At 38.6% G+C, this 13,166-nt stretch overlaps 1 protein-coding gene across 1 annotated transcript in view; it reads left to right on the plus strand.

Annotated features, from left to right (window-relative positions):
• ROS1 (ROS proto-oncogene 1, receptor tyrosine kinase) overlaps nt 1-13,166 on the plus strand; it is a 111,945-nt gene that overhangs the window by 49,697 nt on the left and 49,082 nt on the right. The window contains exons 20-27 of the mRNA XM_077770835.1: nt 1,465-1,682; nt 2,352-2,512; nt 3,325-3,469; nt 5,729-5,991; nt 8,429-8,492; nt 8,804-9,006; nt 10,555-10,760; nt 11,998-12,284. Coding sequence (XP_077626961.1) covers nt 1,465-1,682; nt 2,352-2,512; nt 3,325-3,469; nt 5,729-5,991; nt 8,429-8,492; nt 8,804-9,006; nt 10,555-10,760; nt 11,998-12,284 — 1,547 coding nt within the window. The remainder of the gene's footprint in view (nt 1-1,464; nt 1,683-2,351; nt 2,513-3,324; nt 3,470-5,728; nt 5,992-8,428; nt 8,493-8,803; nt 9,007-10,554; nt 10,761-11,997; nt 12,285-13,166) is intronic.

Here is a 13,166-nt window from a genome sequence, read left to right on the forward strand (position 1 = left end):
TAACTTTTTTTGTTGAGCTTTGATTTAAATCTAGCTCTACTTATTGCTGAGGACTGAAGGGTTTGAAATTACAGATGGAAGGAAGCCCCATATTGACCTCTTGAAAGTGAGGAGGTTTTGCTGAAGTGCCGTGAACATTGGAGGTCAAGAATTTCCCAGTTAGCCCATGAGATTTTTATAAGGGAGGAGTCTTCAGCTGGAAATGAGGGACCATCCAAGCTAGGAGCAGCTAAGGGATATTCAGTCTCACCTTGCAGGGAAACCCTCTGTCTTGGGGACACTTTTGGAAATGCTGAAACAAACAACGGCAAAGCTAACACAAGTGCATTCACAGGATACAGGCTTCAGCAGCTCTGTGTGTGGTCCAGAAGGACCAGCCACCTCAGCCCAAGTGCATCCTGTTTAGTGAGCTTCCCTCCATTTGGAATTTGGTTTCATATATTTCACAAGGTTGCTGGAAAGTTCTAATGAGAAATGGTAATAGCAAGGTGTAAATTAGACAAGTGAGTCAAAATCCTCACGGTAAACCAGATGCTGTCTTCAGAACTGCGTAAGTATGAATAGATTATTTTACTAGAAAAAGGGCAATGTGAATCATCCTAGTGAGTATACTTCTTTATAAGGATCCCAACTTCCAGTTTTTGTACTCTTAGGTAGTTACAGTTTTGTCAAGGAGATATTGTGAAATTCTCAAATTAAAGCTTTTATTTATTTTAATTTTAAAATGCCATTCTTTCTACTTTTCTAAAGAGGGAAATGTCAACACTCTAAAAAGATGTTGAGAAACCTCTTTGACTTTGAAAAAGTCAAACTATCACTTTAAAAGTTGAAAATCATTGAGGTAGTTTTTATTTACTGAATATGAGAAAACTAGAGTAAGTTTTAGAAACTACGAAGCAGATTTTTAAAGTGAAACCTTTGTAAAATTCTGTCACTGAGAGAAAACTCTAACATTGATGTAAATAATGTCTGTTGAGTTGAATTCCCCAGTCTGAAAAGAAGCATTTTGAATGAGCTAACGAAGTTAATAACTATCATTGAAGCAGCAGTTGTGAATAGTATATATTGAAGGACGAAACAGGCAAGAATAGTGGATGGCCCATAAATAATGTGATTAATCAAGTAAAAGAGGGAGGTACGGCCCAATGATGAGAAACCAGTCAGTAGGTTACACCTCTGATGTAGGGTATTACCAAGAATCACAAGTATTTCTTAAAGTCTGTGTAATATTCCTGCCATTGCAATATCACATTAATTAGAAAAGTCCTAGGAAACTTGCTTTAGATATACTTTAAGAAAAGCATAAAAATCAGCTTTATACAGAACTAAAAATAACAATAATTATTGTTGCAAAGTATATTCTTTTTGTTTTTGCATTCACCAACACACTTTCACAAACATACATTCTCTCCAGTTCTTGAATGTACCAGCCCTTCCCCCAGGCTAACTGGCGCCATGTTTTAGCAGCACCAGAGCTACCAACATCACAGAATTTGCAGCCTGGAGTACTTCTGAAATTTCCCAGAATACACTGATGTACTATAGTGGTCGGCTCTTCTGGATCAATGGCTTTAGGATTATCACAGCTCAAGAAATAGATCAGAGAACCAGTGTCTCTGTTTTGGAAGCAGCCAAATTTAATCAGTTCACAATTATTCAGACGTCCCTCAAGCCTCTGCCAGGTACAGTATATTATTCCTGCGTACCCTCTCTCCTCCAAACATGTTTTGTTAAATAAGTGTTTATGTTGGAATTTTTTCCTTTCCTTTTATTTTTTTTCAAAAAATTTTAAAATGTTTATTTATCTTTGAGAGAGAGAGAGAGAGAAAGAAAGTGGAGGATGCCCAACCAACTGAGCCACTCAAGTGCCCCTTTGGGAATTTTTTCTTAAGAATTAAGTTTTAGGAGTACCTGGATGGCTCGGTTGGTGAAGTGTCTGACTTTGGCTCAGGTCATGATCTCACAATTCATAGGTTTGAGACCTGCACCAGGCTCTGTGCTGACAGTTCAGAGCCGGGAGCTTGCTTCAGATTCTGTGTCACATTCTCTCTCTGCCCTCCCCCACTCATGCTCTGTCTCTGCCTCTCAAAAATAAATGAAAAACTTTTTAAAAAGAATTAAGTTTTTTAAAAAAGACTTTAGTAGTGTCTGTTGGTTTGCTTGCAGTTTACTGTTAACCCAAATTTGCAGCATGGACCAATCGTAAAAAAAAGATTGTCAGGGTATATTAAAGGAAAGGGAAATTTTGTTTTGCTAGTAATTATTAGTAATTTATATTAATTATCCATGTTCTCTATGATGTTTGAGAATCCTAAATTCTTTCTCCCTCTATTATTTCTTTCATCCCATAGGGAACTTTTCTGTTACCCCCAAGGTTATCCCAGATTCTGTTCAAGAGTCTTCATTTAGGATCGAAGGAAATGCTTCAAGTTTTCAAATCATGTGGAATCCACCCCCAGCAGTGGATTGGGGTATAATTTTCTACAGTGTGGATTTCAGTTCTCATTCTAAGGTATAGTGTTGGTGCCAGTAACTTCCATTCCTCAAACAGGCTTTACATTCTGCATTAGCCCTGCCCATACTAATTTTGCTTCCTTCATTTAGCCAAGCCTGTCTCCTTTATTGCTTCCAATGCATTTGGTTGTTAAGATTGTTCCTGAGTGGGCACCTGGGGGACTCAGTTGGCTGAGCATTTGACTCTTGATTTCGGCTCAGGTCATGATCCCAGGGTCATGGGACCAAGCTCCTCATTTGGCTCCGTGCTGAGCATGGAGCCTGCTTAACATTCTCTCTCTCCCTCTGTCCCTCTCCCCCACTCACACACTCTCTCTCTCAAATAAAAAATTTTAAAAAAAAGAAAAGAGTTTTCTTTAGAACCTTTAAAGATTTTTTTTTTAATGTTCATTTATCTTTTGAGAGAGAGAGACACACACAGACACAGACAGTCAGAGCACAAACAGGGAAGGGACCGAAAGAGAGGAAGACACAGAATCTGAAGCAGGCTCCAGGCTCTGAGCTGTCAGCACAGAGCCCGATGCAGGGCTCAAACCCATGAACTGTGAGTTCATGACCTGAGCCAAAGTCGGAAGCTAAACCGACTGAGCCACCCAGACGCCCCTGTTTTGTGGTAAATGTTAACAATTGGTATGTTAGATACATTTTAACTCGTCTTTGTTGAACTATACAGAATTTGGCAACAGTAGCATTTCCAAAATTACACGTTTTGACTTAATATGTGAATCAAAGTTTGGAGATTTTAGTTAATTAGGAATAAAGGATTTTATGACTCCCTTATTAAGATATTAATGTGTTCTTATATTTTAGTTCCTGGCTAGTGAGCAACAGCTTTCGCCTGTATTTACTGTGGAAGGGCTGGAGCCCTATACCTTATTTAATCTTTCTGTCACTCCTTATACGTACTGGGGAAAGGGCCCCAAAACATCTCTGTCACTTCGAGCACCTGAAACAGGTACAGGGGTTAAAATTCCTTTTTTTAAAAAGGCAAAGCCTCACTTTCTACAATCGACAATAAATAGCTAATAATTTTTAAAAATAACTTCCAGTTTTGTAGATGTGTTGAGATTTAATACCTCTTCAATGACTTTTTGGAGATGAGAATAACACCATTAATATCAATCTGCATCATTTATTCCAAAAACATATTTCAAGGATTTCTTAAAGATTGTTTCTCTTGATTATAATAATATATATGATGCAGAAACCTGTTTCAGGTAACTTGTGAAACACTTGAGAAGGAAAACGGGAATATAACGGCAGAGACGGTTTCATGGACGGCAGGCTTGTCTGAAGATGTTCTCACAGATGGTAACTCAGAAATTTTCATAGGTGGACAACTCATGCCTGAATTTAATGTGTTACTTTGGAATATATTTTAAAAAGGATACTAGGCGTATCTTTACATGTTTATCACTATAAACTGTACAAAGCACATTTATATGTTTAGCTCCTTTATTAAGCATTTACTGCACACATATCATGTGTCAGAAACATCATTTCATCTTTGCATTTGCTCCTCCCATGGCTCCCCGGAAGGTAGGACAGGTGTACTGTCTCAGTTACGCAAAGAGAAAGCAGAAGCCTGGGGGTTGCACAATGTAAAACAGCTAGTAAGTGGCAGGGCTGGGACTTAATCCACACTTTTCACTGTCGTTTTATCAAATCTTCATTCAATCATGTCTGCACATGCTGGTAAATGATAGTATCATATTGATTTATTCAATATAAACTTATTAGCACAAGACGTGGCAGGCAGAAAGAGCTCAATAAGCATAGATATCCATTCTGGGGTTTTTTTTGTTTTTGTTTTTGTTTTTTTTTTTCACTGTTAAGAGTCTTTCAACAACATTTATCCATGAGTCTCATAACAGGAGCATAGTTGAGGCTGGGCAGGTCCTGGAGCAGTTAACATTTGCATCCAGGTATGGTCTCTTTGAGATTGTCTTGGAGTGCCAGCTTTGGTCGGATTCTTCCATGGAAATGGTTTTGCCTGCATCTGTCAGGGATGCATTGGGGGCCTAGGGTCAGCAGCACTCTGCTGGATGTTGGGAGGCAATAAAAAATGAAAAGATTTGGCCTTTGCCTCCAGGCAAATTTACAATATAGTCGGGGTGTTATTCAAATTGACAAATATTTATTAGGCACTTAATGTGTGCAAGTCCTCTACTAGATTTGAGGGGATTTAACAAGGAATAAGGAAAGGTGCTTTCTCTGATGGAGCTCAAACAATGGTAGAAGGATAAACACAGGCTTCCAACGATAATAGAAATGAGACAGTGAGAAGTGAGTTTCCATGGCATAGAGCGACTAGACAAGACAGATGCTTTATCTCTATCAAGCAGCCCCAGCGCTCTTAGGAGAAGACAATGATCATAGACTGGAATGGCCACGGAAGGCTTTTGGGGAGGGGGAATTCTAGCTGGGCTCTGAGGAATGATGCAAGAAAAGGTATCCCATGTGAGCACCGTGTTAAGAAGGCCTGGAGATTGGATAACAATGGGAGTGTTGAACATTGAGAAGCGATGTGATTCCAGTTGAGAGTGAAAAGGGACCTTGTAGAGGAGTCTGAAGAAGGAAGATAGGCATCTTGCATGAAATGACATAGACATCAGGCAGAGGAATTTCTCTTAAAAAGGAGATAAATTCATTGAAGGGATGGGAGACACTAAATTGCTTGCTTTGACTCTAGGATAAATGGTAGCCCCCAAACCATACTCTTGAGGTACTACTGTCTGGGAGGTTCAAGGTACTGCTGCCTGGGAGGGTTCAAGGTGAGAGAGCCTGGATCTGTGACATGCTGAATTTTATATCCTAAACTGGCTGAAGGCCGGGCCAAGTTGCTACCTTTCTTCCCGTGACTGTCATTTCCACCACTAGCTAAATCACTGTGTCAGAATGAGAGTAAATATTGTATTTTATAAGAAGAACCAGCTACCTTCCATCTATACAGGGCACAGATGAAAAAGATGTGCCTAAGTGGTGGTAAGAGGGATTTGGGTTGAAGATAAGAAAGATTTGCTGAAATACTAGGATAGGTTCCTGAAGAAATCTGTGGAATCTTCTCTCCTGAAGATCTTTAAGAACAAGTTAGATACGCTTCAATTTCTGGAATGAGAAGTATTTATTACTAAGTTTTTCCATCCCCTCATCATGAATGGTAAAAAGCCAACCTCATATTCTTTTCTACCCTTTCTGTGCCTCTGCTTTTTAGTTCCATCGGCACCCCAGAATCCCAGGATATTTATATCACCAGGTGGAAAATACCATAACCAGGATAAAGTTGTGGTGGAATTTAGATGGAATAAGCCTAAGCGTGAAAATGGTGTGTTAATGAGATTTGAAATGTTGTATCAAATATCCAACCAGAGAGACACAAATAAAACATTCGAAGACTGGATGACTGTCAATGCAACCCCCTCAGAGATGTCTTTTCAGCTTGAACGCATGAGTCCTGGGTACACTGTTGCCTTCCAGGTATTAAGAGTGAGAACAGGGACACGAGGGTCTCAGTAGTGCAAACAGAAGACTGATTATAGGAGTAGGTTAAGAATTCTGCTACTCTGTCAATACTTTGAGGTCCACTGTGGTCACAGAAGTCAAGTGGGTGGCAAGGATACGGAGGGCAGAGGGAACAGCTAGGGTAAAGGACAGGTTGACAACTTTCTTGCTTTCAGATCCAGAACAAACCATTATTTTTTCCTGTGATCAGTATAGGCCATGCACCGTGGTAGATGCTTTTATATTCCTTATCTCATTTGATCCTCTTACTGTCTGTGAAGAAAAAGCCATGTCTCTGGGTATATCAGTGAATTACTAACGCTGCATGGCTAGGAAGTCGTGTGCTGTAGTCCAGCTTCTGGAGTCCTTTCCCCCAGATCACATCACCGAGAGTCTAGATAGTTGACATCTCAGAGTTACTGTCTAGCAAGAAAGTGAGAGAGAATAGGAGTCAAGAATAAAAAGCTACGGCCACCCCATTTAGACATTCTAACTTTAATATGAAATAGCTCTCTGCTTATGGTAGACGACTTGATGATTTTTTTATCTTCATTAAATACCAAGTTGGTGACAATGTTGTACATATTTAGAATTATTTTCCATTTCTTTTTGGAGAACATAATGCTTTGGGGAGTGTTTTAGAGGTTTGAGTTTCCTAAGGATCTGTTTTCTCGTTGTAAAATTCTAACTTAATAGTTATTTTGCTAATATGTTACATCTACATATGCGAATTGAAGAAGTTGTACATAAACATTAAAGATAATACACATTCCTATTTGTTAAGAATTCTGTGTGTTCTGGTTAAATAAATATTCTGGTTAAGTGTATCTTTCTAAATGTACATATAGTTTCAGATCTCAGTCATCACAGGATTGTGCAAAGTGATATGCATGGATATGCATGAGTTTCACTTAACATGGTCTTGTGCAAAAGTGAAGACATCTTGGTATATGTATTTACCATCATGATACACACACACACACACACACGCCCCATGTACAGATAGTAGTATGTATAGTATGGTAAAATATATTTAACAGTAGAAGTATAATAAAAATAATCTAATACTTTGTTGACTGAGAGGGCACTTGAGGACCTACCTTTTAGGTCCATCATTATGGGTGTCAATTTCCTTTCTAGGCTGTTGTACACATGCAAGGTTTGGAAATGGAAATGACTTATTACACAATAAAAGACATCTAATAAAAGCTGTTCTTAAAAAGTTTGGCACTAGGATGCAGAGTGGCATGGTATACAAGTACACAAACCCCAGAGGACTTGGTTTTTATGCCAGTTTCTGCATATGTCATAGTGGATATTACTTTCCTTAATTCTGATTTTGTCTAGTTTCTACTCTTAATTGTGAGAACCAAAAGAGATAATGTATGTAAGAGTGGTTTGAAATGCATAATTAATATTCAAATGTGGGGTGCTTGGGTGGCTCAGTCGGTTGAGCATCCAACTTCAGTTCAGGTTATGGTCTCACAGGTGTGAGTTCGAGCCCCATGTTAGGCTCTGTGCTGACAGCCCAGAGCCTGAAGCCCGCTTCGGATCCTGTGTCTCCCTCTCTCTCTGACCCTCTCTCAAAAATCAATAAACGTTAAAAAATTCAAATATAAGTTTTAATTATTATTTTCTTTTATAAATCTCCTTATTTTTATAAAGCACAGTAAATTTAATTATTTAAAGCTTCTAGATGTTTATTTCACAGTATGTGGAATTTTACCATAATGTGCATAGTTTTGTTTCTGTTAAATGTTCGATATAATTTAATTTTGGAAATAGCTTAAGACCTTTTTTAGAAATTCAAATCTTTTGCAGTGGAGATTTGTGCCAATACTTTGTACTCTTCCAGACAACAATAGCAATGATAAAAAGCACACCACCAGCATGAATGTGGGGGCAATATTTACTTCTTACTGATTTATTGCTTTATACTCAGAGGGAAGTTAACTATTTGAAACTATTCAGTCAGAGAAAGACAAAGACCCATATGATTTCACTCATATGTGGAATTAAAGAAACAAAATAGATGAACATGAGGGTGGGGAAAGAAAGGCAAACCAGGAAACAGACTCTTAACTACCAAGAGCAAACTGATGGTTGCTGGAGGGGAGGTGGGTGGGGCATGGGCTAGATAGGTGAGAGGGATTAAGGAGGGCACTTGTGATGAGCACTGGGTGTTGTAAGGATGAATCACTAAATTCTATACTGGAAACTAGTATTACACTGTGTGTTAACAAACTGGAATTTAAATGAAAACCTGACAGAAAAAGAAACTATTCGTAATTGATATCAAAATTGTGAAATGAAACCTTCAATAATTTATCAGTCTCAGAAAGTAATTACTGTCATTGAGGATGCTGTTGAATGCATTTTTTTTTTCTTTTTTGGTATCCTTTTCTCTCTTTAGGTTCGAGCCTTCACATCCAAAGGACCTGGACCATTTTCTGACATAGTCAAATCCAGAACCTCAGGTATTCATTGCCTAAAACCTGTGCAAGAAACAATTAGCATTTTAAAAACATTTTTGACCCTTGGTATTCTCAGGGATATGAATGTTGTCTCTGAGATGAAGTTAAAGCCAAATAACCAAATTTTATCATCACCAAACACACTTAAACCAACCTGAGCTAAGGGAGCTTGGCAGCATTGATTGAGACTAGAGCAGTAGATGAATGCAAAGAAGACCATGGATTTCAGAATAGCCTGAGAGTGAATCAAGGGATTTTGCCACACGAAAGGTTTTTATTTCTTATATGTATTATCTACTTTTTTTTGTTTTCAGAAATCAACCCATTTCCATACCTCATAACTCTTTTTGACAGCAAGATAATTTTATTAGATATGGATCAAAATCAAATTGTATGGACATTTTCAGCAGAACGAGACATCCATACCATGGGCTACACAGCTGATAATGGAATGGGGTATTATGCTCAAGGAGACTCCCTCTGCCTTCTGAACATGCACAACAGATCCAGCTCTGAGGTATCTCACTATGTAACTCTTCTGGAAGGAAGGGCATGATAATTTACATATCACACTACCCTGTAATTAAATAGACTGGTCAGTGGTTGAGCCATTAAGATTACAATGGCTGGAAAGGACACATGTTGCATTATTATTTAGTCACAGATGAATAGAGGTTAGATTTGGGCAAATGTCGTTCAGGTTTAATTTGCAAATAGTTTTATTTGGTTTAAGGCACTGTGTTAGTTCCTGGGATAGAGGTAAAAAAAATAAATCGTGGTCCTTGAACAAACCCAGTCTAGTATTAGTCCAATAGTAGGAGGACAGGGTTGTGTAATGATTCATGGCTGAGCTTTGGGATCTGAAATTCAGAATTTAATTCTGGCTTCACCAGATTACTTACTAGATCTGTGACCATCAGCAAGTTATTTAACTTGTGGTATCTCTTTATATGGTTCCTGTGAAGATTAAATGAGATGACTTACATAAGGCACTTAGCACAATGCTTGGCATGTGGTGGCATTCAGTGAGTGTCAGCTAGTGGAAAAGACAGAAGGCAGTATCATGCTATGCTGAAGCAGGGTGTTGTGATATCACAGAAAATGGATGATCAGTCCAGGTTGGAGTGGTAGTAAGTTGAGTGGAAAGACACCTTGGGACAAAGAAGATGAGCCGGGTGAAGGTGGGAAAAGCTTAAGGGGTAGCAAGTGCAAAGATAGGGACACAAGGGAGCCATGGCACATCTAGGAGGCTATAAATAGAGTAGGCTTGGAATGCAGGTGGGAGTGAGGATGAACAAAAGACAGGTAAAAAGCTGAAGTAGTAGGCAGGAGCCTGAATATGATGGGCCTCTTGAACTGTGCTAAGGTGTGGAGGGCCAATCCTGAACCCAACAGTAAGCCATTAAAGAAATTTAGTGGGTCATTCACATGGTCAAGTTATGTTTCAGAAAGACCTCTCCATTAGTGGTATGCATAATGACTTAGGGAAGGTTAAATCTGAGACACTTAGGAGGCTATCATAGAAAACCAGACAGGAAATGTTAGGCAGGAAATGAGAGGCAGTGAAGTGAGAAAGGACAGGACACATTTGGGATCTATTTCAAATTGGACTAATTCACTATGGGTAGTCATGAGAGGAAGATGTCAAGGATGAACCACATTTGTCAGGATTGCCGTTCAAGTGAATGTTGGAAATCCATAAAAATATAATCTGTAGGTGAAAAGAAGGTTTTGGGGGCGGAGTAATGAATTCTGTTTCCTGGGACAATTCATATGTTCAGTAGTCAATCTGAATCAGTAACTCAATGAGGGATACTGCTACTGTTCTTGTAGCACTGGTCTATGAATTACAGTTGAAGTCAGGGTAGTTGAAGCTAACCAGGGGAAAGAACTCAATGTGAGAAGAGGATCAATGTTATAATGGTACACAGTACAGAGCTATTGAGGTTTTGGATTACAGCGAAGTGCAGTAAATAAGTAATATGGTAGATTACCAAAAAGTCCTCAAATTTGGGGAAAAAAATGACCACTATCTCCTTGGCTGTGTTTTCTACCTATTGTTAAGATTTTCCGAGATGCGCTGGTTTCTGATATCACACTTATTTCAATTGACTGGATTTCAAGGCATCTCTACTTTGTGCTAAAAGAATCACAAAATCGAATGCAAATATTTGATGTTGATCTTGAACACAAGATGAAATACCCCAGAAAGTTGGACATTTGCAATAGAAATTCAACAATAATCTCTTTTTCTGTATATCCTTTTTTAAGGTATGTAAAGTATGATGAGTATCTGTTTCTATTGTGATGAAATAGAGGCATATTCAATATAATATCTTTGGTTTAATATTAGAAGCTATTGATGGGAAAGTAAATTGCTAACTGTCCTTGGCTAGCTATAATAACTTATAGTAAGTAAATCTACACATAAATTATGAGCCCACAGCCAGAAATATGTAAATTTAATCCATACTGACAATTTGGCTCACCTAAAGTTAGGGTTATTACCAACAGAAAACAAAAGCAGATCCTTATATCAATGGATATCCTAATATCTTCATATGAAAAGGATGAGAGGGGACTGAGACAGTGGCAGGAGCTGAGCAGGGATAGACAGGTAGCATGTCATGCACAACTAACGCTATTCTGGGCTCATCCTTCTTTAATTAATGTCCTTGTAAGATGAACTTTTTTAGATTTTTTAATGTTTTATTTATTTCTGAGAGNAGCAGGGATAGACAGGTAGCATGTCACGCACAACTAACGCTATTCTGGGCTCATCCTTCTCTAATTAATGTCCTTGTAAGATGAGCTTTTTTAAATTTTTTTAATGTTTTATTTATTTCTGAGAGAGAGAGAGAGACAGCATGAGCAGGGGAGGGTCAGAGACAGAGGGAGACACAGAATCTGAGGCAGGCTCCAGGCTCTGAGCTGTCAGCACAGAGCCCGACATGGGGCTCGAACCCACAAACCGTGAGATCATGACCTGAGCCGAAGTCAGATGCCCAACCAACTGAGCCACCCAGGCGCCCCTGTAAGATGAGTTTTAAGGCCCCCATCCAGCAACTGATAGCAGTTCTTCATGCTGAAAGATGTATTTTCTTTGTGTCATACGCATGGTTATTATATTTTGAAACTAGTGTTAACCAGTATTAAGCAGCAGAAAGAAACTTGAGAGAAGGGGAATGGAAATGGGTGTTGATGAAAAGTAGGCAAACGTATATCACACTTACAGCCATTAATGAACCATTCATATACCACCTTCAGATCATTTTAGTCCAAGGCTTTAGCTGTGAACACATTTATTGAGAAATCATGTGAAAATGGTACAAACTAGATTGCTTTTGGCCCCTTCCATTTCAGAAGGTCATTGGACATGTGGACACATTCTCTCCAAAGGCTGTATTTGTCTCTCCAATCATTAGGAATGATTAATCTTCATTGGAAACTAACATTTGCAATAATATGTTTTACTCATTAAGGTGGAGGGTCTTTTTTTCCCCCATAGTCGCCTGTATTGGACAGAAGTTTCCGATTTTGGCCCTCAGATGTTCTACTACAGTATTATCAACCAGACCCTGAGTCACGTTCTTCCACCCACAGCCACAAACCATTCAAATGGAAGGAAACAGTGTTTTTGCAGCGTTACTCAATTCGAGTTTAATGGAGCAATGACTATTGACACCTCTGACCTAGAGAAACCACAGATATACTTTGTCAAAGGGCAAGAGATCTGGGCCATGGATCTGGAAGGATGTCAGTGTTGGCAAGTTATCATGGTGCCTACCCTGCTTGGTAAGATATCTATGTGTGTACATAAATACTCATTAGTAATGGTGGCCCTTCCTGTCCAGTTAAAAAGATTGTGCATTCCACCTTTATTCAAAGAATACACACATGAGTGTTTGCTCTGGATGATGCCAAATATTCCCGTAGAATTCAAGTCAAGTTGTTTCCAAGCAAATTGTGCACAGACATTCACACAATTTTCTGGATCTGTGGTTTCATTGTTGTTGTTGTTATTTTATAATTAAAAATAGATCTATAATTTATTGAGTTCAACCATATATTCTAAGCAAGCTACCAAATGTGTTATCTCATTTAATTTTCAAAACACCTTGATGAAGTAGATACTAGTATGCTCATTTTACAGGTGAGAAAACTGAGAGCCAGAAAGGTAAGGCACTTGTCCAAAGGGCTGCAATTAGTAGAGGAGCTGGGGTTGGAAAGTGGGCCTAACTACAGCATCTATGATCTTACTACCAGGACCACACTTTACTTCTGTTTTGATGATCCCATTGACTCTGCATTCAGCATGAGTTGGTCAATACTTGACATCACATGCTTCTGGAGGATATACTTAAATGTCTCAAGTGATTTGGAGGCCTTCTAATGAGGAATAATTGCAACAGAAAAAAAAAAGCACTCTAAATACCTCCTTACATTCTTAAAAGTCTACTCTTCACTGTCCCATGTAGTAACAACTAGTTACATGCGATTGAAGTTCAAATTAATTAAGATTAAGTAAAATTAAAATTTTAATTCTGCCGTCATGCTAGCCACATTTTAAGTGCTCAAAATCACAAGTGGCTAATGATTACTACATTGGGCAGCAGAGAAATAAAATACTTCCATCATCAAAAAAGTGTTTTTGGACGTTGCTGATGTTTATAGTAA

This window comes from Crocuta crocuta, unplaced genomic scaffold (genome assembly GCF_008692635.1).
Source record: "Crocuta crocuta isolate KB4526 unplaced genomic scaffold, BGI_CrCroc_1.0 scaffold562, whole genome shotgun sequence".
Lineage (NCBI taxonomy): Eukaryota > Metazoa > Chordata > Mammalia > Carnivora > Hyaenidae > Crocuta > Crocuta crocuta.